This window comes from Myiozetetes cayanensis, unplaced genomic scaffold (assembly GCF_022539395.1).
Source record: "Myiozetetes cayanensis isolate MyiCay16 unplaced genomic scaffold, myiCay2020 scf2-11, whole genome shotgun sequence".
NCBI classification, from domain to species: Eukaryota; Metazoa; Chordata; class Aves; order Passeriformes; family Tyrannidae; genus Myiozetetes; species Myiozetetes cayanensis.
This window is the reverse complement of record NW_026087411.1, coordinates 111,773,868-111,801,186: the sequence shown is the minus strand read 5'-3', so window position 1 is coordinate 111,801,186 and position 27,319 is coordinate 111,773,868. Positions and strand designations below refer to the sequence as shown.

Sequence of the window (27,319 nt, the reverse complement as noted above, 5' to 3'; positions counted from 1 at the left end):
AGGAGTCATGCTCATCTGGGCCCAAAAGCAGCTGTACAAAGCTAGGTCTGATTTTCTACAGTGATGAATGTTGGTTTATTATGAAGAAAGTTGTTTTTTTAACCAGCTGTATATTTGGTTTAGTTGCTTAAATTCTGATGCTCAGTCATTTATAACTACAATGAATGGTATCAAGACTTTTTGTCTGAATATGGTGCATTTCCATAGAGATGATGAAATGCAGGGAAGAAAGGAAGCTCAGGTCTTTACAGCTCCCTGAAAGGAGGTTGGAGCACAGGGGGTAGGTCTTTCTCTCCCAGGTGACCAGGACAGGACCAGAGGAAAGGACCTCAAGTTGTGCCAGAAGAAGGTTTATAATGGACATGAGAAGCAATTTCATCATGGAAAGGATTGTCAAGCCCTGACACTGGGGGTTTTAAAAGATGTGTGGATGTGGCACTTGGGGACATATTTTAGTGGTAGACTTGGCAGTGCTGGAGGAACAGTTAAACTCAATGATATTAAAGGTCTTTTCCAGTTAAATGATTCAAGGGAGATGCTTCCCCAACAGCACTGTGTGAAGGCAGAGTCACAGCTGGGAAATCAGTTCAAGCAGAGTTTGGTTTTTTTGTTGGGGGAAAACAGACAGACCTTGGGAGAAAGGGGGAAAAACCTTCCTGGAACCATGAGGAAATGTATAGTTTGCTGCCAATCATGAAACCACTGTTGGTTGTTTAAAGTGAGTCTGTGGGCTGGGAACCATCTGTGAAGATGCTGCAAAGGGAAGGTTGTGTGTGAGCCTTCTGCATTTCTTGTTGCGTTTTGATTATGCTACAAAAGTTAAATGTGGTGGTTCATGCTCAGATGAAACTTTCTGAAGATCAGGGACTGTTTGGGCATTGGTCAGTTTGCGGTGAACAATTATTTTCATTTACATCAATTGTCGTTTTGGGGTTTATTTTCCTTTCTCTTTGTTACTTCTCTTTTCCTTACAATTCCTTATTTTTCTTTTTTAATTATTAAACTATTTTTACTTCAAACGATGACTTTTCTCACTTCTACTCTTCCAATTCTCTCCCTCATCCCATCAGGGGGAAGGTGAGGGAGTGGCTGTGTGGGGCTGAGTTCTTGGATGAGCTTAAACCACAAAACCATAAAATCTCACAAACATGATTTTAAAAAGCCTGATCAAGCTGCATTGCATATTGAAAATCATTTATCATGTGTCTTAATGTCAGTGATTCTGTCCTCACAGAGCTCTTCTGATTGACTTTATTACTTAGGCTCAGCATCCCACCAGTTGGAATCAGTCTCTCCAGCCAGTGTGTCCCAGCTGGAGGTGTCTCTGGTGAATCCAGACCTACCCAGGCTGCCCTGTGATGTCTCTCCTCTGTATTTTGACTTGCCCACTATAAGATGCAGAACAAGGTATGATCCACGACTGTGCTGTGGGTGAGACCTCGATGTTTATCTGGTAGGATCCCCATTTTCTTTCAGCATCTGTACAGACAGTTTAGGAGTTGAAAGAATTCCTTTATCTCCTACAGTGCCCACACCTGAGCATCTCCTAAGCTCTGCTGAATTTATTCTTGTTTCAACTTAATGAAGTACGAGGCTATTTAGCATGAGGGTCTTGTTGAGGCATCTGGGACAGTCTAGACTCAGACCTTCAAAGGTTTGTAGACATCTAATTCTCAGATGCAAAACAACTAAGAAAATCCCGGTGGAGATTTTACCAGCTTTCAGTATCCTCAACCTATTTAGGATCACAGGGAGAGGTTATCAGTAGAGCAGGAAATAAATATGATTTCAAGCATCAGCTGGGCAGTCTAAGCTGCTTGTTTTCTGTCCTAACTTTAAAAAAGAGTTGTTTGACTGGAAGACTGGGGTGTCTGGAGGCTGTAGGAGGGATCCTAATGGGGCTCGTTCATCTCTTGCTGCTGCAATTTGGCTGGAAGTTAATTCTGAGAATTAACTGTGCTGAGAAACTGTGTGCATTAAGGATGCAGCATTAATTTACCGACCAGGATCAAGATGCCCTGCAGATCCAGGCAGCCCTGGGTCATTTTATTACTAATGAATACCAATTATCGTTCGTGCATGTCTGATGAACATGTTTGTGTTTTGCATTAACATATAATTTGGGCAGAGTTCTGATGTGGTCCTGTCACCTTCTGCACTTAACTGTGATTTCTTGCTGTGCCTCCACATTTCTTTTACATTGTTGTTTTAGAGTTTGGGTTCATATGTGAGAAGCTTGGGTTGACAGCGTAAATTTGCTTGGCTCTATTTAAGCCCTATTGGATCTGGCAGGAATGGAGACCCTGTGAAGGACCTCGCATTTCCTAAAAAATTTTAACAAAATCTATAAAAATATTACAATATAACACATTTTCTTCTACCTAGGTCTTCACCCCAGGAGGGTCTGTACTACGTGGAGGTGATCTTTAAAGGATGTGTGATTAACAACCTGACTGGGCTGGAGAAAGAGAATTACTCTTTCAAGGTAATCACCAAACAAATATAGAAGTGATGATAAAGTATTCGAGGTATTGAAGGGAGTAAAACTGCAGACATTGTGTCACAGGAAATATATTAAAATAATTAAATAATAGAATGATTAGTGCTGCAAGGGACATTGAAGATCATCTTTAAGGATCATTCCTGCCATGGGCAGGGACACCTTCCACTATCCCAGGTTGCTTCAAGCCCTGTCCAACCTGGCCTTGGGCACTTCCAGGGATGGGGCAGCCACAGCTTCTCTGGGCAACCTGTGCCAGGGCCTCCCCACCCTCACAGTAAAGAATTTTTGTTTCTATCTAGTCTAAATTTACCTCTTTTTTCAGTTTGAAGACATTCCTTCTTATACTGTCACTCCAGGCCTTTGTCTAAAGTCCCTCTCCAGCTCTCTTGGAGCCCCTTTAGGCTCTGGAAGAGGCTCTAAAGTCTCCCATGATCTTTCTCTTCTCCAGGGGAACACACCCAGCTCTCCCAGCCTGGCTCCAGAGAAGCGGGGTTCCAGCCCTCAGAGCATCTCTGTGGCCTCCTCTGGATTTGCTCCTGCAGCTCCACGTCCTCCTCATATTGGGGTCCCAGAGTTTGATGTGCTACTCCAGGTGGAGTCTCATGAGAGCAGAGTAGAGAGGGAGTCACTTCCCTTAACATTTTGGTCATGATTCTCTTCTCTCTCATCTTCTGTAGATCTGTTTGCATGTCAGGACAAGAAGTTGGGATGCTCCTTCTGTCCTTTAAAACTCAATGCATGGAGGTACTCATCAGTGGCACTGGGTAGACCAGGTCACCTAAGAGGCCTTTCTGAATGAAAAATCTGGGTCCAGGTTAATTTGTCTCTGCCCTTAAACCACACATTTAGAAGATCCTGTTGTGTCAGAAGACCCAGTGTTGGCATCTTTTGATGTTACCCTGCAAGCTGGAGGGTGGCCACTGACTGGTGTCCATGGGGACAGCTGGTTCCAGGAGTGGAAATCTCTTCCCATTTAGGACAGTTGTCCACCTAAGATGAGCATGATTTGGAAAGCTCAGATCTCAGTTGTGATTCCATATCTGTTGCTCCTGCTCCAACCAGGATTTTCCCTTTGGCTCTCAGTGTCAAAGCACACTGTCTAAAGAGGTTTTGGAGTATGGTGGTATTAGACTAGTTTATGACAATGGTGTCAAGATCTGGGGTCTCTAGCACAGGAAGGACATCAACCTGTTGGAGCAAGTCCAGAGGAGGCTGCCAAGATGATCAGAGGAATGGAGCAGCTGTGCTGTGAGGAAAGGCTCAGAGAATTTGGGTTGTTCAACCTGGAAAAGAGAAGACTGTGGAGTGACCTAATTGTGGCCTCCCAGTACCTGAAGGGAACCTACAAGAAAGATGGAGAGAGACTATTTACAAGGGCATGTTAGAGACAGGACAAGGGGGAATGGGTTCAAAGTGAAAGAGGGTAGGTTTGGATTGGATATTAGGATTAAATTTTTCCCTGTGAGAGTGGTGAGGCCCTGGCAAAGGTTGCCCAGAGAAGCTGTGGCTGCCCCATCCCTGGAAGTGTTCCAGGCCAGGTTGGATGGGGCTTGCAGCAATCAGGGATAGTGGAAGGTACCCCTGTACATGGCAGGGGGCTGGAATGAGATGATCTTTAAGGTCCCTTCCAACCCAAACCATTCCATGATCTCACACAGAGCAGAATCCTTAACCATGACTGTGTGTTTTGGGGTGAGGCCTGTTGTGTTTGAAAGTCACATCCCACCTCTGAGCTGACTGTGAGTATCGAGCAGGAGAGCCCAGCGTTCTCAGCAAATTGCACATTAAAGCTGAAGAGTCATTGGGTGTTTCAGCTGGCTTAGAGAGTTGATGAAAAATCACCAGGGGATGCTGTTAATGAGGCACATTCCAAGCTAAATAAAACACAGTGTGTCTCTTTGTTTTGGGACTGGGACCTGGGAGCTATGAGAATTAAAAATTAATTTTGCCTCCACATTAGGCTGAAAAAGGCCGCTGTAGGCAGCAACAAGTCTGAGCAGCTCAGAAGACTTGTGTCAGCCAGTGGCCCCAGTTTCATGCTGATTTTGGCTCCTTTTTCCACATCAGCTCTAGCCTGGGGTATGGTGTGATGTTGCCTTTGCTTCCCAGAAGTGGCCATTGCTGGAGGGAGGTGGTGGCTACTCATTCATTTTTAACATGACCATGAAGAGGACAGAGGCAGAGATTGAGCTCTGAAAGGGAATGGTTTAAGGAAAGGTTGGAAAAAACCACAATAATGCAACGGTGCCTTCAATTTGATTCAGCAAATTAGGTTTGTTGTGCTGTTTATTGGGCTGTCAGCAGCATCTGTAAGTGCCAGGGAGGACATGGAGGGATCATAGATGAACATAGCCAAAAAAAAGGGCAATGGAAGTGCCTGGAGCAGAAGTCTGATGATGAGTGACTGAGGGAGCTGAGGAGGCTCAGGGGGAACCTCCTCACTCTCTACAACTCCCTTAAAGGAGTTAACTCCCTGGTTGGAGCCAGGTGGGGTTCAGCCTCCTCTCCCAATTTACAAGACACCACCAGGGGAGGCTTAGATTGGATGTTAAGGAAAATTTCTTACCCAAAATGATTGTCAAACATCAGGGAAGTTGGGGAATCACCATTCCTGGAGGGATTTAAAAGATGTGTAGATGTGGCACTTGGGGACAAGGTTTAGTGGATTTGTCAGTGTTAGATTAATGGTTGGACTCAATCTTCAGGTTTGTTTTTTTTTCCTCTGAGTCCAAGGTAGTTCTTTCCCAAAGACATATCTGTTGTACTATACTGCATTAAGATGGGCAATACAAGTTCTTTTAATGTTGCACTGCTTTAGGGTACCAAGAAAACTTGCTAAAGGGTGGCTGAAGTATTTGACTTCTGTGATAAAGAAATAGCTTTTAAGTATATACTCTTGGAAAGAAAAATAATGCCATAATGCAGGATAAAATGAAGGTTTTAACTTCGAAGTATGACTTAGAAACTTTATAATGTATTAAAGTGTGTCTTCTGACATTGACCCAAGCCAGGGTGGGCAATTTGGGCACAAAAGAGGATGTAAAATTAGCAGTAACCCATACTCTAAATGGAAGTGAGGTAAGAAGGGAATACTTTTCCTTACTCTCTTCTTGGAGCAGGACTTTACTTCAAAGATTAGATCTGACGTGAGGATCTCTGAAATGCAGTTGCCAACTGTGTTGTGAGTGATGCACCATCAAATCGTGTTGGAATGCACTGAAAATAACTTCCATTTAACTACAAACTTCTCTTTGCAGTTCTCTGCTGAGCAGACACCTGTGGTTTACCAAATCAATCCACCATCTGGCACCCCAGGTACAGGACCTTTCTTTATGCTGGAGCCCACTTAAACCATTATTCAATGTTCCATACTGTCTTCCTCCTTAAGAGAGGTCTGTCTTGCTGGGAATAAAATGGGCACCATCAGATTTTAATGTCTAAGCTCATTCTGGACAGGAAAATGGATTTGTCCAAGGGGAGGAGAGTCTGTAGCACTGGGTACAAAAGGGGGGAACAAGCAGTGACCAGATTATTTGGTACTTGGTTCCTGCAGCCCAACTCTGCCTTGAGTAGAATGATGTTGTCCTGTAGATTGATAAATCTAATTATTGAGTCATCATACCCTGTTTATTTAGGAATAGTTTTAAGAAGAATTAGCTGTTAAGTGTTCATATTGTAATCCCATATAGGCTTCTTGGTTAATGGGACTTTAGATCAGACTTTAAAGTTATATGAGAAGACATTCCCTGTTTTTGGTCTGAGCAATTAACTGGCATATGGAAGTTTTTTTTTTCCCTATTTCTATTAATTTTTGTATTTTCAGATTTCTTTAGAGAAAATGGAAAGTTTGATGTCCAAAGTAAAGATTAATCAAAACATTTTGGTCTCTTAAGAACGCAGAGAGACACTTGTATGATGAGATCACACAGATGCTCCTAAATCTAAATCAGTCTCTTATTTCCAATTATTTTCAGATGTAGTTCAGCTCTAGATTCTCGTGTCTTGCTTTAGGGTGTCTTTATGAAGGTTTCTATGTGTTAGCACAACACTGTTCAGTGCTATTTGAGATGTTTTGGAGCATGAAGGACCTGCAGGTGGAGGCAGGACTAGGAAGACTCATTCCCTTGTGGAGCCACAGTGGGAGGATAGGATCAGATAGAATTGGATTGGAAAGGGCCTTAATGTACCTCTCATTCCAACCCCCAGTTATAGGCAGGGATACCTTTCACTATCCCAGGTTGCTCCTAGCTCTGTCCAACCCAACCTTGGATGCTCCCAGGGATGGGACAGCCACAGCTTCTCTGGACAACCCCTGCCAGGGCCTCACCACCCTCACAGGGAAGAATTTCTTCCTAATATCTAATCCCCAAGGTGTCTGACAGGGTGCCTCAGCTGATGTGGACACCCCTGTGCAGGTGACAGAATGAAGCTCTCCCACAGTATGGTCAATGGAGTGTTGGGAGTGATTCAACTGGGCACAGATATGAGCTCCTTCTTTAGACTTTCACCCCGTCTAACGTACAAGTGATGTCACTTTGATTATCTCCTGAGGTTCTACAGTGGAATTGGGTTAGAATGTGGTGTTTAGTGAACAAAGGAGTAGAGGAGAATGTCTTTTCAGTGCAAATACAGGAGACCTGCTAAAGAATTAGAAGTGGACTTTTTTTGGTAGGAAACAAAAACTTGTGTTTTGGCAAAGGTGCATAAATCTGAAGTCTCTTGAGCCATGGTAGAAGCTGAGAGTAGCCATCAGTGCAGGCACCTCTGTAAAATTCACTAAAAAGACTGAGGATTCCTTTTGCTCAGCTCACAAAATCTGGAAATAAGTTCTCTGCTTTTAAAAAGGCTCTCTTCAATTTCCATTTCCTTTTTAAACAGGAAATTTAATACAGATTTATGGGAAGACAATTGCTGGAAGATATGAGACCCTCGACTTCAACATGGATTATATTGATGGGTAATTATCTACAGGCAGTATCTGCCCCAGTCCCTGTAAATTGGCATTTCTTCCATCAGCCTCCTCGACAGCAATAAATTGCAACCAGTTGGCCCAGAATTGCCATTTACTTCCTTTGTGGTTTATTGCAGCTCATGAGTTGGGCTCCAGCAAACTTTGTTAATCTAATTGCAACTGGTCCATTAAGCTGGTTGGTTTGTTTACTGGCAGCACAGTCAATCACAGCTCAGTGTGAATTGTACTGTAATTGCAGCTGGTTGCTGTAGATTTTATTTTGGCTAGCAAATTAAAATTTAACTAATTAAAATAATGTCAGGATTGAAAAGTTAAATAAATTTTCCCTCTCCATTTGCATTTTTTAGAAAAAACTATTAGTTTGAAGCAGATGCTTTGATGAGACAGAAGACAAAGGAGAAGTGTTTTGAGACAAAAGGCTTTGTTGCTCACTGCTTTAAACCCTCTCTGAGTATTTCCTTGTTTTCAAAGGTTTGATTTCTGATTTTTTGTTGTTCTGTGATCACATGCAACAGATAAAAACAGGTAGATTTAAGAAACTCACTTCAGGACAGCAGCCCTTTAAGAACAGCAAATCCAAAGTGAGCATCAACACTGTCCTGAAGTGTATCATATGTATTTCCATATATATATATATATATAATCAAGTACTAATTTATTATTTCCTTGCACTTGTGTCAGTGGCAGTGAAGAACAAAGCCCAGGTGAGTATTTTATATAAAAACTATTAACCCATAGTCACTGTGCTGGCATTTTCAGGATCATTTCAGAAGCCAGGAAAGGTGTGTATTCCCACTAGTTAGAAATTTTAATTGCAGCAGCAGATATTTAACCACTGGATGCTTTTTAATGACTTCTCAAGCTGAATGGAAGTGTCCCTTGCTAATTAATTAAACTCTCTGCCAGTATGAATGAAAGTCCAGTGCAGATTCCTGCCATACCAGCTGCACCCGTTTCTCAGCCCTGCAGTGCTGCACATCAGCATCCTTTCTTTGACAGTAATTATTGTTTTACCTGCCCCTGGTGAAACCTTTGCTCAGTGGGAAGAAAGGCTGCTCTGTGTGACTGCAGGCTGGACGTGCCTCATGCTCCACTGCTGGATTACTCATTTACAGCTTAACCTCACCAAAAGGAAATGGTCTTAAAATCTCAGCATTCCAGACAGGTTCCCTTTGGAGCTTCACATGAATAATTTGCCCATTTTTGGTGTGTTAGGAAATACGTACCAGGTGGGGACTTGGACTTGACCAGAGCAGTCTGTCCTTTGGTCACGGTGATTTGGGATTTGGAGCAAAAAAAGAGAATGGTTTTTATACTTTCAAGCGTGTTCTGCACCCTTTTCCATGCTTTGTATGGGATGCAATGGTCCAGTGATGATGAACATACGTTTGGCAGCACTGAATTTTTTTAAAGTCTTCCTTAAAAGGAAAGGTTCTCAATATCAGCCACCTGTGTTAATAAAAGAAAAGTCTTCTATTTAAACCTCATAAAACTGTACTCTGAAGCATTGGTCACAGAAAACTACACTCTGAAGGGTGGGTCATCACAGAGTGTTTGCAAAACAGGTTTTAATTACATATTTGCCTGTTCATTCTCAAAGAATTGCCAACCTTTGCTTATTCTGTTAATTACTCTGAATTTATTCCTCCTGCCTGATTCCTCCTCTTCAGCTGAAGTTGTTCCATATTGGTTCTTTAAGGTAGGGACATTTAAATTTGCTATTAGGAACTTGGGTGATTTCTGGCAGAGACTGTGGTGTTTTTTCTCAAAGAAATAAAGAAATAGCTGAACTGCATCTTGAATTACTTGGTGTAAGGGGTGCTGCCTGCTGCTTCTGGATGGTAAGGGTAAGTATGGCCCTCTTGGAGCTCAGCCTTGCCTACAGGGAAGAAGTCTCCAAGATGTTCCTGCCACTCATGATCTTTACAGAGGTGCAGTCCTTGCAGTATTTGGGAAATACACTTTGCAGGTGAAGAGATAAGAGATTAATAAATGCTACATACAAGTGAGAGGAAATTCCTCTCCCATTTGAAAATGTTAGCTGGTGATTTTAGCAGGATCGGGTTTTAATCTTTTTCATCTGTGGAGCTCCGTGTTGCTTTATATCTAATTTTTCCTGTTTATTTTTTTGCCAGGCCAGCTATCCTTACAGCAAATGGATGGACCAGTCTCTGCTCTTTCGCTGACAGACAAGCTGGAAGCATGTCAGTTCTTAACTTAGCTTTTATTTATCTTGGTGCAAGGGCGCAGCACAGCTTGTGCACACACACAAAAAATAAATTCATGGGTTTGGGAGAAACTCTTCTGCTTTGGCTTGAGGTGGAGAGAGACCCTGGGGAGCTGACCATAGGATCTGTGATGGGGTGGGTGAGGGTTGCTGGCTCTCTGTGGCTCCAGCCACAGCCTGGCAGGGCCAGGGGCTGTTCTCTGGCCTGGAGATGACACCTTGTGCCCTGGCCACGTCTGTTCTCTTCAGCTCTCCAGGCTCCAAAACAAAGTAGCCATTACCAAGCTACCTATTGACCCTGGTCAATGCGTTGTCTGCAGTCCTATGTAGGCACTAATTTTAAAGGTGGATTAGCTAGTCTGAGCCTAAATTTGGCAATCAGATCTCAGGATTTAACAGCAGGGGCAGACAGGCTCTGGTGCCTGGATCCCAGTACTGTTTGTTGATTGATATTAATAGAATCACAGAGTGGTTTGGGTTGGAAGGAACCTGAAAGATAGTCTAGTTTCAAGCCCCTGCCATGTGCAGGGACACCTTCCACTAGACCAGGTTGCTCCAAGCCCCATCCAACCTGGTCTTGGACACTTCCAGGGAGAGTTTATGTACTCTTGTCTTCTGTAAGTTGCACAAGACCCTTTAGGCTGCTGGATCTTGCACCCTGTTAATTGCAGAAAAAGTCACGGACTCTGCAGCAGCGTTTTTTTTATGAGTGATGCACTTCTTACAGTGCCTGTGAGCTCTGGAAAAGAGGAAGGTACTTTAATAGGGAACCAGGGGTAAAACCTGCTCTCATGGAATTCTGTGCTAAGGCTCCTGGGATCCTCACTGGACCCCTTTATCACAGTGTAAAATTCCTCCTGGCTCCCAGGAGGACAACTTAAATGAAAATGTCAATTGGTGATGGGATTTCCAATATTCCATGACTCCAGAAGGCTGATGTAATGCCGTTGTATCTGGTTCAATTGCTACCTGCTCCTTCTTACAAATCAGAGATGTGCAGAGAAGCAAGTAGAGGAGCAGCACTTTTGTCCTCCTGTTCATCCTGCCCCTGTGCCCACACTGGTCCTTGCCTATTTTTTTGTTTCAAATGAGGGTTCTGAAGGTCACCAACAGGCTCAGCTTCTGGGAATAGGTTTAAGGGGGCCAAGCTGGAGCACTCTGTTGCTGGGAGACATCCTCCTAACCTGCTGAGCTCTTGATCGTCAGTGGGAAGATGGGTTGTTCCTCTTCCATCTCGCCAGTTTCTCTTAGAACTATCTTAGAAGATGTGGTGCTTATACACCCTGTGTTTAGATGATTCTCACTGTATTTTGCTCTTCTGGCTCCCAAGACTCAACTAAGTCCTTTGTCTCTCCACAGTTACCCCATTTGGGCAGAGGATGGATGGGGAACCCTGCAGTGCCGGGTGGAAGGGAACCACATAGGTTGGTGGAAAGGAGTAAAAATCATGGGTTTCTGCCATTCCTGCAGCTCCAGAGGATAGAGATTCTGTTCTGTCTCCAAAGAATAGGGCTCAGGGCTGAGTCCACAAAAGCTGCTTCAAATCAGGGTTTACCAGCCTTCAACACAGCCACTGCCATGGTTTGTGTCTTCTGCACAGCCTGGGACAACACCAAGTGATACCACGACATGATGTGGACATTGCTGACAGCAACAGTGTGATTTGGGGTCCTTACTCAGTTTACAACTTTAATCCTTCTTATCTGTGACAGACCTTCCCTTCAATGCTTTGTGAGAGGAATAAATTGGGTGCTCCCTTGTATTTTCTCTCTGGTAGCAGGTTGGATCCCATTCCTTTCTCCTCACTTCCAAACACTCTGAAGAAGCTTCTAATTTCTTGTGGAGGCTTTGAGCAGCAAGCTTCTTGTTTGGGAAAGATATTCTGAGTTAAATATATGAAACAGACTTTCCTTACTGTTGTAATGAAGAGGAGAATCGGGCCCAGGACACCTGGACAAGGTTTGGTAGGATGCACTCTGTGTTTTGCCATAATGCATGTCATACTTTTCTCTCCTCCAGGGTCCCACAACATCAGCTTCTCGGTGTTTAACAAAGGAAAGTGAGTAAAAGAAACTTTTCTCCCTTTTTCTCTGGCTTTGCTTGGGGATACAGCTGCCTTGGAGTCCACAATAAGCAAATGATGTTTTTACTGAATCATGTGTTTCATTGTTCAGAAATAAGGTTTTGTTTTCTAGAGAAAATGATTGGGAATGAAAAAGGACAATGTTTCTCCCCAGAGCATTTACACTTTGGTGTTTTAATACTTTACCTTCAGCGTTCAAAGCATAAGACATCTTATTTTGGACAAGGGGGAATAGCTTTAAGCTGGAGAAGAGGGGGTTCAAGTTGGATATTGGGAAGAAATTCTTGGCTGTAAGGGTGGTGGCACACCTTGCCCAGAGAACTTGTGACTGCCCCATCCCTGGAAGTGTCCAAGACCAGTTTTGAGAAACCTGGTGTGCTGGAAGGTGTCCCTAGCCATGGCAGGGGGTTGGAACAAGATGAGATCTTTAAGGTCTCTTCCAACCCAAACCATTCTTTGATCTATTAAACCAAGCTGAATAAAATTCTTTCACCTTGCTTTTAACTATTCACGCAAATTGGAAAGAATTTAGCCATAAAAGGAGGTGAAAATGGGTCCTGACAGCATCAAAACATACTTTACAATGTGTTAGTTCTGTAAAAAAGTGTTTCAACTGTGTAATGGGGTCTCGTGAGTCAATCCCTCAATGTGCTGGTGAAAGATGTTGTTGAACTTTGTAGAAATGTCCCACTGTTCCTCTGGAGAGTGAGCGGCCAGCTCTGCTTTAACTGAAATGGCCAAGGATCTCTCAGGTATTTTCTCTCTCTTGCAGGTCAGCAGTACACAGAGGTTCTTGGCTCATCAGCGCCAAACAGGAGCTTTTCCTGTATCAAACACATTCAGGTATTACAACGATCCCCCTCACTGCTGCACTATCTTCTAGCAGTCCTGATGTGGTCCAAGAAAAGACCTCTCACTGTCTGCTTTTCCCAGGGGTGTAATCCTGTTGTGTCCTCATTTTGATGTGCCACTCCCCTGGTATGGGTTTGACTACACAAAAAAGCTGCAGATCAAAAATTTCAAGATAACCAGATTTATGTGCTAAGGTTGGGTGTGCTGTCTCCAACATCACCAGTGGCTTAGTGTCCCTCTTGGACAGGGAGATGTTTGACTTGTTTTGGGCAGCCTAACGTAAGAAAGCCAGCCAGAGAACAGCAGTATGGCATGGCTTGGGATGATGTTGCTTTATTGTTGTTCCTTTTCCTATCAGATCAGTTGTAGACTTGAGATGTTGCATCTACAGAGACTTCTGCCCTGTAAATCACTCCGTATTTGGTGAGGTTGAGATTTTAGAAGTGCAGAACTTGAGATGAGACGTCTCCCACATAAGCTACAAGGAGATGATATCCAGCCACTCCAAGAATTGAGTCCTAGATAAGTGGTGAATGGCAGGTTACTGCACCATCAGTTTATAAAATTAATTAAGGTTCATTAAAAATAACATACATGTGACTTTTCCAGCTCTATTGTAGGCAGGAGACAATGAAATACTGAAAACCTGCTTGAGATTATGGTCATGGGCTAATAGTGTTCAAGTTTTACATGGACAGATAGTTATAGGACAAGGGTTAATGGGTTTGAACTTGAAAAGGGAGAGATTTAGACTGGATGTTATGAGAAAATTGTTTACTGTGAGGGTGGTGAGGCCCTGGCAGAGGTTGCCGAGAGACGCTGTGGCTGCCCCTGGATCCCTGGAAGTGTTTAAGGCCCGGTTGGACAGGATTTGAAACAATCTGGTCTAGTGGAAAGTGTTCCTGTCCATGGCAGGGGGTTGAAATGAGCTGATCTTTAACACCCCTCCCAATCCAAACCACTGAAAGATCACTTGGTTCACCTGCATAGGTCCCCAGCAAGGTGCCACCAAGTTTTTGATATTAAATTGACTGAAACTGATGCAATGAATTCATTAATTCCTTATGGGCTGCATCTGAGAATCTTGGTTCAAGAGTTAACAAAAGCTCTTTTTAACATAAAAAGTCCCATGTAGCCAATAAATGCCCATGTTCTGTATATTTTTTATAACGTAGAGCTTGTTTCACCCTTTAATTGAAAACACTTTGTAAAGGAGGACAATTTAATGTCCTTATTTACAAGTTGAGGCACATTAAAGTGAGATTAGCTCTGTATGAATTTGTCTATGGGCAGAGCACAAGCAGAAAGATCTGTCAGATCTATCCAGCAGGCTGTACTGTGCTAGCCTGTGGTCAATATTGTAAAATCAAAGATTAAGCAACAGATGAATTAACAATGAAAAATCAGATATAGATCAGCATCCCTCACCTGTTTTTATTAGGGTTTTTTTTGGTGTTTTTTTTAAATCTAGACAAGAACAAATGGGTGGTTAAACTAGGACATCTGAGTCCCAAGTGAGAAAACGTCATCAAAGACAAAAACAGTTTACCAGTGTGGAGGGGCAAGACTGTAACAGATAAAATCCTGAAAGAATCTCGTGGCCATGATGTGGACACTCAGATGTCAGGTGCTGAGCTCCCTCCATTTGTCCCTGAAGTCTGAGGGATGACTGTCGTAACATTTAAACCCATGGGCTAAATTGAGAAGTGAGTAGGAAGAGGTCAAAAGGATTAAAACAGTTTTAATTCCACCTTTTTTTTTTTTCTTTTTTCTTCAGAGCTCCTCAATAGCACAGGATAGACCAGTTTGCAATCTGAGCGTGACAGATGCAGCCACTGCTAAGTAACAGCCCAAGCACTGTGGTGTTTCTCCTGTCATGCAGCCAAGTTCTCCGTGCTGTTCATTCCTGGTGTAATCCCAGTGGCTGTCAAAGCCCCGTGAAGGGTCAGGGAGATGCTGGTTTCATTCACAGGAGCTGCTCTGGTTGGAAACAGTGCAAGTGCACTGCAGGCTTTCACAGAAACAGGGCTGGAGTTAACTTCCCAATACTTGTTTTCAGATTCCCTTTTTCCTTCCCCTGCAGAGATAGCCTCCGTGTTCCCAGCAGGAGGGAGCCTTGGAGGGGGCACTGATCTCACTGTCACAGGGGATTTCTTTGAGGAACCGGTGCAGGTCACTGCTGCAGGTGAGAGAAATACAAAATACTTGTTTTTCAATACAGTGATCATGGCCCTGAGCACAAAACCCAAGGGATGTTTAGTGATAACAGTGTGGAAGTTGTAGGGATCACCTTCAGGAAGCTCCAGTTATTCTGACTGTGGTAATGAACTATTTTGCTTGCTGATAGTACCAGCCTAGGCTTCTAAAGGATTGTTAATACCATTTAGAGACAAGGTTAAGGCAGGGGATTCTGTCTCTTTGCTTCAGTCTTGTGCCCCCACCCAGAATAGCACATCCAGTTCAGGAGTCCTTAACACAGGAAAAACATGGACCTGTTGGAGCAGGTCCGAGGGCTGGAGCCCCTCTGTTCTGGAGACAGGCTGAGACAGCTGGGGGTGTTCACCTGGAGAAGAGAAGGCTCCAGGGAGACCTGAGAGCTGCCTCCAGTGCCTAAAGGGGCTCCAAGAGAGCTGGAGAGGGACCTGGGACAAGGGATGGAGGGACAGGACAAGGGGGAATGGCTTCCCACTGCCAGAGGGCAGGGTTAGATGGGATATTGGGAAGAAATCTTTTTACAGTGAGGGTGGTGAGGCCCTGTCACAGGTTGCCCAGAGAAACTGTGGCTGCCCCATTCCTGGAAGTGTTTGAGGCCCAGGTTAAACGGGAATTCAAGGAACCTGATCTCATTGTAGATGTCCCTGTCCATGGCAGGGAGTTGGACTATATGATCTTTAAAGGTCCTTTCCCACCCAAACCATTTTATGATTCTAGGATGGGCTCATGCTGCAGCTCAGCTGTGTTTCCAATTCTCACACAGCACATTTGTCTCCTTTTCCTGCTCGCAGGTGTCCCCTGTAAAGTCAAGTACGTCTCTCCCCAGCAGATCAGATGCACCACTGAGCCTGTAGGCAAGAACAGAAGAGCTGATACCCCCCAGCCAGGTATGGTGTTCAAATAACTGAAGGTCCAAACAAGCAAACACACATGGAAATGCAGGGCAAAAATCATTTGGTGATGAATGCAATCAAGAAACAGAGCTTTCCAAAACACTGCCTGCTTCAACATTAGACCAGTTTCTTCATGGTTTGATAGGGAAAGGGACTACAAAATGAGCAAAGGGCTGGGGCACCTCTTCTATGAGGAAAGACTGATGAGAGAGATAGGGGTGTTTAGCTTGGAGAAGAGAAGGCTCTGGGGATACCTGAGAGCCCTTTCCAGTGCCTAAAGGGGACTTATAAGAATGATGGGGATAAACTTTTAGTAGGGACTGTAGGGACAGCACAGGGAGTGATGAATTTAAACTAAAAGGGGTCGATTTAAATTAGATCTAAGAAAGATATTTTTTACAATGAGGGTGGTGAGGCCCTGGCACAGGTTGCCCAAGGAAGTGGTGGCCTCACTCCTGGAAAACACTGAAGGCCAGTTTGGATGGAGCACTGAGCAACCTGATCTAGTTGGAAATGTCCCTGCTCATTGCAGAGGGGTTGGACTAAATAACCTTTACTGGTCCCTTCCAACCCAACCCATTCTATGATTCTATAGCCAGGAAAAGCAGGGTGGAGAGCTCAGCCCACCACGTGCAGACAGGTGATGGTGGGAGGAAGGTCAGACTGGTGTGCAGGGTTGTGGAAAATGAGGGGAAAAAAGAGTGGATAATATTTAGAGGAAGGATAGCTGAACTAGAGCTACTGCAGAGGTTTCTGGGGACACTGCTTGAGTGGAGCACTGCAGTAGAAAATTATTGTGTGTAAGATGAGATTTACCTAATTTTGGCAGTGGGTCATCTCGGTACCTTTTCCTGCAAGAGCAGACATGGGAGCTGGTTGGATGCTCTGCTCTCTGCAGATTTTTGTTATTTCTGGTGGAGGATTTCAAGGTAGAACAAATTCCTCAAAGCGAGATCTGTGTTCTGCCTTGGACTGCAAAACACCCCACAAAGAGAGCCAATTTATTATTAAAATTTTCTCTCTGGCCTGCCTCCTACACCACTGATTCCAGCATGTGCTCTGGGATTTCTGTTGGCTGCTGCTGAGAGTACTTTTGTTTCAACTTTCTAGGAAACAGAGGGCTTCTCTTTGAAGTCTGGGATGATGCCTCTGATCTGACAGAAGCAGGTCCTGGATACAGATGGCTGTTTGTACCTAATGCCAGCTCCCCAGTAAGGTTCCTGTCTGGGGCAAAGAAGTCCTTCAGGTACTCAGTGATCTTAAAAAGATATGAAACCATGGCAATCACCTTTAGCAGCGTAAGGTGCAGCAAAAACACCTGACAGCCCTTTATAGCAGAGCCTCACTGCACAGCTCCTGTGAATCAAAGCAAACCCTTTGCTCTGAGGGTCCTTTTGAAGCTTAAAATATGCAGTGAACTGTTTTATTTTTTCCTCCTTTTGCTTTCCCACAGTATTTCTGCTCTACCTGGCCTAGATGTGCTGAAATACCACAAAAGAAATTGCTGTGGAGGTAGAAGGAGCTCCAGCTTGAGGCTGTTTTGGGCCAGAGTTCCAGCCAGATGTGGAAGGGCAGATTCTCAGCTGATTTTGGCAGCTGTAGCACACGTGGAGTTAATGGAAATGGAGTTATTTGCTCCAAGCTGTGGAAATATCTAAACTGTGTTGGTGTCATTGCCTCTTCAGATAGATCGTTGAAAAAATGTGCAGTGTACATGAATTCTTATTTTTGCTTACCACTTCTCTGTTTTTCTTGGTTGATTCTGAATGTGTTCTTGGCTTTTTCCTGCCTGTTCAAGGTTAGGACTTTACTTGAGAAGAAATGCCCAAAATAGTGACCACCAACAGAAACAAACTTAATTTCTTGGAGCTGTTTTTTTTCCTAACCTTTCTGAAAAATTTTGTAAAGAATAAATTAAATTTAGTGTGACGTTGAGTCTTTTTGAGGTTCCTTCAGTTTTAAAATATAGGGGTTTGTTTTGCTGGTCTCATGGTGTTTCCTTGTTACTCGGTGTACACGTGAAGGTGGGGTGTGAGGATGGGGGTTTTTCTTGCTATGTTATGGATGTTCTCCTTTTGCTTAGTTCCAGGCTTCATGGATTTTTTGTGGCTCCTCAGACCAACAATTACACCTTCTGGATTCAGGCAGACAGTCAAGCATCTCTCTACTTAAGTTTGTCCCAAGATCCAGAACATAAGGTATTACTCTGGGCAGAGAAAAATGAGACCAGGATGAAAATGGTTTTAATTAAGGTCATAAAAACTGGGAATTTGCTTATTTGCCCTTATGAGTCTATTGCAGAATGAAGTCTGTGTGATAACATTTGATGTTTTACATCGGGTCTGTCAGTTGTTCAGCTCAAAAATAACTCATGCTTGCAACCAGAGCCATTGATTGTCTTTTCCAGAAGACTTTTTTTTTTTTTTTAAGTTCAGCAAATTTCAGTCGCTAACAATCTGTGCAAGGGGGTCCTGGAGGTTTGCTCTCTGATTTCTTTAGTTTACCTCTTTTTTTGATTGTTGAAATATTGCCCTCTGAAAACACTGATCCTTGCCTTTGGGAAGTTGAGAGGATGCTACAATGAGGGTGACCTATTTATCTGGGCTATTCTTGAGCCCAGCAACTGAACAGGTCCAGAAGAAACATAAAAGACTTTTTATCTATTAAAAAAATAATAGCATTACTGGTCTTACTAATGGTAGCATATTACATAGAATCCTAGAATGATTTGTGTTGGAAGGGACCTTAAAGATCATCTCGTTCCAACTCCCTGCCATGGGCAGGGACAACGTCCAGTACACCAGAGCCCCATCCAACCTGGCCTTGAACAAATCCAGGGATGGGGCAGTGACAGGTTCTCTGGGCAACCTGTGCCAGGGCCTCTACACCCTCACAGGCAAGAATGTCTTCCTAATATCCAATATAAACTTACTGTCTTTCAGTTTGAAGCCACTAAATCGGTGACATAGGAACAACCTGGTCTACTGGAAGGTGTCCCTGCCCATGGTAGGGAGTTGGAAGGAGATGATCTTTTAGGTCCCTTCCAACCCAAACCATTGTGTGACTCTGATTTGGTTCTTCTGCACACAGATGAGAATTGCCTCTCTCCCTGCTGGCAATTCAGAGTGGTCTGAGAACTGGGCAAAGAACTGGAGTGAACTTTGGCAGCCAAAATCCCAGAAATTTGAGCTGACTGCTGGTTCCAGGTACTACCTGGAAGCACTGCATCATGGCAAGACACCCAGCAGTGGGATGAGAGTTGGAGTCCAGATACATAATACGTGGCTGAACCCCCATGTGGTGAACAGCTACTTCATCGAGAGACATGAAATTTGGGCTCATGCTTTGCATCTTCCAGAAGTGCAGGTCAGTGCTGTGTTCTTGACCCTGAGAGCTGGACTGGCCCTCATCCAAATGGCCTAGATGGCAGCAAATCCTAATTGTAAAGTCTGTGCTGATGCTTGATGTGAAAGTGGGTTCCCACCTTGTTTTTAACCTTCTGAGACAGCTCATGAGCTGCAGTTGTTCAGGGTTTTTACACATGTTGGTGTACATTTTTTGACACATTGGTAGGTGTGTGTAAACCCTCAGCTGTGAGGGAAATTTTTCCTGGTGGTTAAATCCCACAGCTGCAGCTCAGGATCTTTAGGGACTGTTTGTGGCTGTCAGTGTGTCTACACAAGTCATGTATCCCTTGTGATCCTGATAATTTAAGAATTTAGATTTAGAATTCAGGTTTGTGTCAGTAGAGACCATGGAGGACAAGAACAGTTTCAGAGTAGCTGAAGTATCTCTTGGAAGGAATTCTTGTTTCACACATACTTAAAAATGCAAAATGTATACCACGTAATCCTCCTTGGTAGAAGAAGCCAGGTTTGAAACGTGTCTCATGAAGTTTGTGTCTGTTTTCACTTATTTGTTTGCTTCTTTGCTTGCCAGATGTTGACTGTGTCTGGTACAGGGTATTTCAGTATCTCCTGGAATAACACACGGCACAAAATGATCTCATCAAATGCTACAGCTCACCAGGTAGGTGCCATTAAATACACACATTTGGTCCTCTGCTGAGGTGGAACCAATGGAGATCTGGTACTTGACAGCATTTAAGTGTTTGACCCCAAAGCTGAGATAAACTTTACATGATTTAAGGGTGATTTTTTTAACTGAGAATGCCTCACAGTGAGGTTTTTTTTTTGGGGATGGGGGGAGGTGTTGAGTCCCAGCTATATTCTAAGCATATCACAGCATCCCTTGGAATTCCCTTGGACCAGACACTTGAACTTCTCCTCCAAGGTCAGGTGTAGAGTGTACAGCTCTGGCTTCAGACAGGATCTCTTACATGACCTTGATGTGGTAGTTGGTCAGTGTTACAGCAACCCTGGGTGATGGCTCCATGACAGTCAGTAGGCTGAGAATGTCTCACACCCCTGAAAGGTACCAGACGTGGGAGTTTACACTCTGCTGAGCTGAATTTTATTCTTTTATTATTTTATATCTTTATTCTTTTAATATTTGGCTGCCTTCTCTTTCAGAGCTGCTGTGCCACTTGCTAGTGAAAAATGGGGTGATGATGTGTGTGTTGAGGCTCCCTGATGACATGAACCAGAAACTATTGGGCTGTGACCACTTTTCACTTTCTTAATTTCTTTTTAAGGTGCAAACAGCAATAGAGGAACTTCTTTCAGTAGGATGTGAAACTGAGCCAACTTCTGCTAAAATTCTTTTCCACAATGGTTTTGAGAAAGAAGGTAGTGATTTTTTTATTGCAACTAATCAGTATTTACTGTGAGAGCTGATTTCCTTTATGAAATAAACATACTTGAAACTTTGAGTGAGAGTAAATATACACTTTTAAGAGTTATAAGTATATATATTTACGTTTCTCAGCTATTCATTATTTGTATTTATTCTCACGGGGGAGTTTATGGAACTAGCATTAAAAACAACAGGATCAATGTAACAATCACAGTCATAGAATGCCCTGAGTTGGAAGGAACCCCCAAGGATCATTAAGTCCAACTCCTGGCCCTCCACAGAACAACCCTAAGAATCACATCACGTGCCTGAGAGTGTTGTCCAAACCCTTCTTGAAATTCTGGCTGGAGAATACTTAGAGTAGGACTGTTTGCCAATTTTTGGATACCCACTTTCTGTATTTTCATGAATCTCTTGGCTGTACTGGTATCTTCTGAATCACTTTCAAACATTCCGTTTCCCTTTTTTTTTTTTTTTTTTTTTTTTAAATCTCTGTCAGATACGAAGAACATCATTACCACAGGACGCATTGTCAGTGGAACGGAGCCTTTCTGTGGGAGGTTCAGTGTTCACAGACCAAGCCAGCTGGTGAAAACCTCCCCATCAACACTACCAAGATATGACCTTACTGAATATACACACGTAAGTGGCTGCTCTTAGTGAGTAGGTTGCACTGGGGACTGAATACTCAGAGCCCAAGCAGCACTTAAAATTTTTTATCTGGTCTGCTTAGAATTCCCTCAAATCTACCAAGAATTGTGTCTTTGGACTGTGCTGGTGGCCAGAGTGTATTTTCATTGACTGGGTGGGTGGTTTGAGATCCCTGAGATGTTGATGTTGTTAAACACATTTGGCTGCTCTCTGCTCCTAGGGATGCAACCCCTAATGAGGGAAAGGAAAAAGTGGGATGATGTTGGGGAAGGATGGGAGAAGTAGGGATGACCAATTCTGACAAAAGGATAAAACCCTTGTTATCTGGGGCTCACTATCGCTCACTTTTCTACTCATCTTCTGCTTTTAATATGAATAAGGGCTTGGTTTCAACTCTGTTGCCTTTTCTTTGACTCCTGGGGGAAGGCAAATAGCCTGGCCATGAACACTTCCAGGGATGGGACACCCATGGCTTCTTTGGGCAACCTAGTGCTAGCACCTCACTACCCTCACAGAGAAGAAATTCTTTCTAATATCCAATCTAAATCTATTATCTTTCAGTTTGAAGCCATTCCCCTTTGTCCTCTTACTCCATACTCTTGTCTGAAGTCCCTCTCCAGATCTCTTGGAGACCTTTCAGGCACTGGAAGGGATTCTAAGGTCTCCCTGGAGTCTTTTCTGCTCCAGGCTGAACAACCCAATGTTAAACTGGGTTTGAAACAGAATATACTATTTCTACATACATCACATACATGAATGATATATAAATTACCTGTGGTTTGATTCGTGAAAATTTTATTCCCTCATTTTCTGCAGGTGTGTTTTGCTCACAAAGGCCGTATGAGTAACGTCCTTCTTATCTCTGTGTCCTACACTAATGTCTCTTCATGTTCAGTGAAGAAGAACTTCACCTGCCTGTGGGATTTCAATCACACTGAATCTAAAAGGTATCCAGACAGTTATGGTTTCTAGAGTTTACACTTTCCATACTAAGGGGCTGCACTGGGAAAGTTCTCATCTGTACAGGAACAAATTGTCAGTGGGGGTAAGCTGCCATGTGCTCTTACCTGCAGAGGCATCCCTGGAATGTGATTCCATACTTTCTGAGGATTTACTGAGTAAAGTTCCATGTTCCTTGTCACATGCATTATCTCACCTTAGTAATGCACAGATGAAGAGTTTGCTGTTTGTGGTAAACACACCAGAAAGTTTCTGAGGAAAATAATTTACCAGTTTCTTTGACCTCAGACAGTGGATTTTCTGCAGTGAAACAGGGAGATGAATTGTGTTTTTTTCCCTGCCAGGAACCTTATGAGATCATTGGTACACGATGTTTTGGAAATTGGTGTAATCTTTGATTTTCTTTATTCTCTTCAAATTCTGTGGGTGGAAAACATTTGGTAGTAGATGCAAAGTTTGAGGCAGGTACATTTAAAAAAATCAGGAGTGTCAGAAGAACTTGGTGGAGAGAACTGGGAGCCTTAAGCAATGGCCTCTTATTCCCAAAGGTGCCAATTCTGGATTGACCCCCATTTAGGTCACTGATGCTATCACAGTATTTTGCCGAATTAGAGCAGACAGTCATTCTCACACCCAACTCTTGTGATGCAGAAAAGCATCCATAAACAGAGACCTGTGAGGGTGCTGAGGCACTGGAACAGAGAAGCTGTGGCTGCCCCATTTCTGAAAGTGTTCAAGGCCAGGCTGGACAGGGCTTGGAGCGACCTGGGATAGTGGAAGGTGTCCCTGCCCATGACACGGGGTTGGAACTGGCTGATCTTTGAGGCTCCTTCCAGCCCAAACCATTCTGTGATTCTGTAGTTTAAAACCTTGTTTCTCACTGTGGGGAACTCATCAGAGACATGTAAAGAGTGATCACAAGCTACTCAGTAAGTTTCTTGTGTATGAGTAAATAACAGTGGTAACAACAGCAGTACCTGATGTTACCTGGAAGCTTCAGAGTGACCTCAAATTCAGTTATTGCCACAACTTTGGTGTCTTCCAGATGGACATTCACCTGCACTGACCTCTGGAAGAGGTGTGTGAATCTCTCCACGCTTGTTCAGGACCTCCCTGCCAGTTGCCCTGTGTTTGTGCATGAGATAGACTTGCAAAAGGAAACATCTGGGTCATTTTACCTTGATGAAGTCATCATTGCTGACAGAACTGTGACTGGTAAAGGAACCTATTTATATTTTTTTTTTCCCCAGGATATTCCATTAAAAAAATGATAAAGCTGGATGAAGCTTTTTTAAACAGGGATTTCACAACAGGCACAAAAATAATTTTTTCTTATAAATTAAACATATATACATGTATTATGACAACAGTCAAGAAGGAATTGTCAAATATCATTATTCTTGTTTTTATTTGGAAATGTGTTGTACAAATGGCACAGTCTGCCCAGGGCAGTGGTGGAGTCCCCATCCCTAGAGGGATTTCAAAGATCTGTAGATGTGGCACATCTACATGGTTTAGTGGTGGGTTTGCCAGTGCTGGGGAAACAACTGGACAGTGATCTTCGGGGGCTTTTCAATCCCAAGTGGTTCTGTGATTCTAGGAAATGTAACTCAACAAAACAAATCAAAAATAAACACCCAAGAAGGTGTGATCCCAGCTGTGAAATGACAGTAACCCGGGCATAGTCACAGCTGCTCTCCTTGCTCTAATGAATGCTTGTGCTCTTCTTCCAGTTTCTCAGAGAGATCCCAAACCCCCTCAGCCGGGTGGGAGGATGATTGAATCAGTATCTGTGGTGGGGTCTCCTCCAACTTACAATGTGTCCTGGGTGGTGTCTGGCTGTGGTCCAAGCCTACCCCTTCTCTCTCCAAGGTAGGGACAGTGAGTGGCTCGTCTCAACACCCTCAAATACCTCTGGCACTTCCCCCAGCATGTCTGGACCTGGTTGTCAGCTGGATTCAACTTCTGAAAAAGAGGTTTTTAAGATGTTTCAGCTGATCTGTGGCATAAGATGTACATGGGCCACCAAGGTATGCTGTAGGACTAGAAGGAGACCTAAAGCCTTCTGTAGTGGATGAAGATCAGAAAGGCATGCTCCCAAACACCTTTAATGACATTAGGCAGTGAAAGCCCACCTTGTGTGTCCTTGTTTACTGAGATGGTTTCTAATCCTCTCAGCAATGAAAGAGGAATCAGGGCTATAGGCAAACTAGGTCAGAGAGTACAACATTAAAGAACTGTACTGGCAGAAAATAGGTCCTGTAAAGTTGGATTGTATCCAGCTGAGTCAACAAGGACCTGACAGGAATGGAGCCAGGCAGGGGAGAAGCTGGAATTATGCAGCCTGTCCTCTGCAGGGCCAGCTGTTACCTTGGCTCAGCTTCTCTACTCAAACTAACTTGCCCAGTCATCCACAGGAAACCTCCTTCCAGAGGAAGAGGAACCTCAGCCAGCTGTCAGTTAATTTGGTTTCTTACCTCGTGGTCTGTCTTCTTCCAAGCTAATTCAAAGCAATGTGTCATTGGTTTTAAGTGCTCCAAAGACAGCTAGATTTTTCTTTAAGAGGTGACTGAAAGTTCTGAAAGCAGTTAGGTCTGCTTCCTAGAGCAGCCAAGTTCTTGTATTTCCTGATGAAATCCAGGTCTTTAGTGAATTCACCTGTTGGATTTCAGAGACATAGGCAGAGTCAGCACAAAGCAAAACCAATGAAATCCAGTTTTTTGGTGTAAAAGTCTTTTGGTGTAACAGATAAACCCCAGTTCAGGCCCAGCTGTTTTGTAGAAGTCAACTTAGGTAGCACATCATAGAAGGATTTGATATGGGAAAGTCTCTCCTTTAAAATCACATTTAATTGCCTGTGTGAAATGTAGTATTTTGACATTAATCAACAACAATAAAGGCAAGGGCGAGAATGCAGGGGGATGTCTGTGATACTTCATTTTTCAGCCAGAGGTATAACTAACAGAAAGAGGGAAAATCTTTACTCCTGTGTGGAATATTTAAGAAGACTCACATTGGAATGCTGCATACAACACTGATGCCCACATTTTTAAAATGGATTTAGAAAAACTTGGGGAAAAAAAATGCCATAAACATCATTGTGGAGCTGCAGAAAATGGAGAGAAAAATTTAAGAATCTCAACATGTTCAGCTTATAAAAAGAGGATTAAGAGGTGGATTGGCCACATTACCTCTCACCAGGAAAAAAAAAAAAAAAGGTGCTTGGCACTAGTGGGATTTTCCATCTCACTGAGGAAGATAACAGACAAAGCAGAGAAGTAGAGAATGCTGAAGCCAGGAATACTGAGACCTGGAATCAGCACATGCTTTAAAAGCGGGTGGGCTAAGCACTGTCTTTGGACATCTTCAAAACAAACATGTGTCTTTCTTTTCACTGAACATGGGCTGTGATTTATTCTAATGCAACTCCTATTCCTTTCGGAACAGGAATGTTAGCTAAAATCTGAGGTACCAACTCTTCAAAATGCTCAGTGATTGTAATCTCAAAATTTGCTCTGCAGAAGCCAGTTGTCATCCAGACACTGAGCCACATGGTGGCATTGTTGTACCACAGAGAGGCTCCTTCTCCTTTGAAAAATGAGAAATTTCGTGGCGAAGGAGAAAGTATTTTAAGTTTTAGAAACTGGACTTTGGGTAAACTTGAATTACTCTAATACAGATGTGGTGTTTGGGGACACGGTTTAGCGGTGGGCCTGGAAATGCTGGGTTAACAATTGGCCTAGATGATCTTGGGGGTATTTTCCAACCTTAATGATTCTATGATTCTACAATATGAAATATCCCTGTAATTCAGGGGAGCTAAGATTTTGACGAACTCGAGGGCATTGCAGCGGGAAGTAGGAAAGCTTTGATTTTTGTAGATGCTGCCCTGGCTGCACTGAGCTGGTCCTTTAGAAACACCACTGGGGTAGGACTTGCTTGTGCTTGACGGGGTATAAATTTCTTCTGTCATAATTTTAAAAAGCCACTTTCCACAATATTCTGTCGTGCGCATTGCTTGCATAATGTAGACATAAGCTGGGAATATCCATTTTGTTTGAGCTCTGGACACATTCCCCTTAGACCCTTCAGGAGTGTCGCTCCCATAGGTGTCCCTCAGCTATTGGGTGACATGGGGGTGACAGGAGTGGGGGTCTCAGCTGCTGATGCCTTCATGTGAATCCTCTCTGTCCCACAGAGGTGCAGTGCTTGGGGAGGGCTCTGAGGAGTATGGACACCTCTCTGTCTCCACGGAGGATGTGAGAGTCAGCCTCACCATCCAGAGACTGCAGAAGTCATCCCCACCTCTTGGAGGGACCTTCCACATCCACTTGGCCAATACAGTGATACCAGGTAAGAGAAGATGCAAGTCCATCTGGATTTCCTTAGCAGGGAGCCAACTGAAGAAGTAGCAGCCAGAGAAGCTGTGGCTGCCCCAACCCTGGAAGTGTTCAAGGCCAGGTTGGGTAGGGATTGGAGCAACCTGGGATAGTGGAAGGTGTCCCTCAGTGGGGTTGGAACAAGATGATCTTTAGGGTCCCTTCCAACCCAAACCTATGTTTCAATTTTATAATTCTATCATCTTTTGGCATTTAGGGTCCAATAAGTTTCTGCTGCCTTTTGGCAATTTCAAAGGCTTGAACCACAACAGCCTTGCATTAAAAATTAAACACCTTTCTCTTCTGGGAGCTGGCAGGTGTGCTCCCCCAGGGATGATGATATTTCTGCTTTCTGATGTCCCTTGCAGATGTTTCAGTGCACATCTCCTCCCACCATCTTCGCAAGCTTTTGCAGGACAACGTAAACAACTCTACCGCTCCCTACTTCAACACCAGTGACTTCATCGTGACCAAGGACTTGAACTCGTGCTATGAAAAAGTCTGGACTCTGACTTGGAAAAAAACAACTGGGGACTTGCCCAATGTTCTCAGTGTACAGTAATTTCTTTCACTAACCCCCACTTTGAACCCTGTTCAATGTTCTTTGGCCTTGGATTATTCACTCTCCCAGTGGTTGTTTTCATGAAGACACCTGTGGGAACTTGGGTAATCTCCCTATTTGGAAGAGCAAATTCCAGATTAGATGATTAAAAAAAACAGTTGCAGGGAAAGAAATTGCATCTTCAGAGTCTGTGCTTAAAAATGAGGAGGATAGAGTGTAATTTCCGGGCTTTATTTTGCAGTTCTGCATTATAAAGAGTCTGCTATAC

General features: G+C 43.5%; 1 protein-coding gene across 1 annotated transcript in view; it reads left to right on the top strand.

The window, feature by feature from the left end:
- The window catches only part of PKHD1 (PKHD1 ciliary IPT domain containing fibrocystin/polyductin), a 252,844-nt gene that overhangs the window by 3,606 nt on the left and 221,919 nt on the right, over window positions 1-27,319 (top strand). The window contains 21 exon segments of the mRNA XM_050316128.1: window positions 1,263-1,407; window positions 2,386-2,485; window positions 5,761-5,818; window positions 7,382-7,460; window positions 9,611-9,679; window positions 11,062-11,126; window positions 11,722-11,761; window positions 12,558-12,628; window positions 14,721-14,822; window positions 15,643-15,738; window positions 16,855-16,990; window positions 17,828-17,942; window positions 18,835-19,110; window positions 19,684-19,773; window positions 20,399-20,492; window positions 20,999-21,141; window positions 21,967-22,097; window positions 23,156-23,325; window positions 23,844-23,982; window positions 26,309-26,463; window positions 26,858-27,042. Of these exon segments, the coding sequence (XP_050172085.1) occupies window positions 1,263-1,407; window positions 2,386-2,485; window positions 5,761-5,818; window positions 7,382-7,460; window positions 9,611-9,679; window positions 11,062-11,126; window positions 11,722-11,761; window positions 12,558-12,628; window positions 14,721-14,822; window positions 15,643-15,738; window positions 16,855-16,990; window positions 17,828-17,942; window positions 18,835-19,110; window positions 19,684-19,773; window positions 20,399-20,492; window positions 20,999-21,141; window positions 21,967-22,097; window positions 23,156-23,325; window positions 23,844-23,982; window positions 26,309-26,463; window positions 26,858-27,042 (2,459 nt within the window).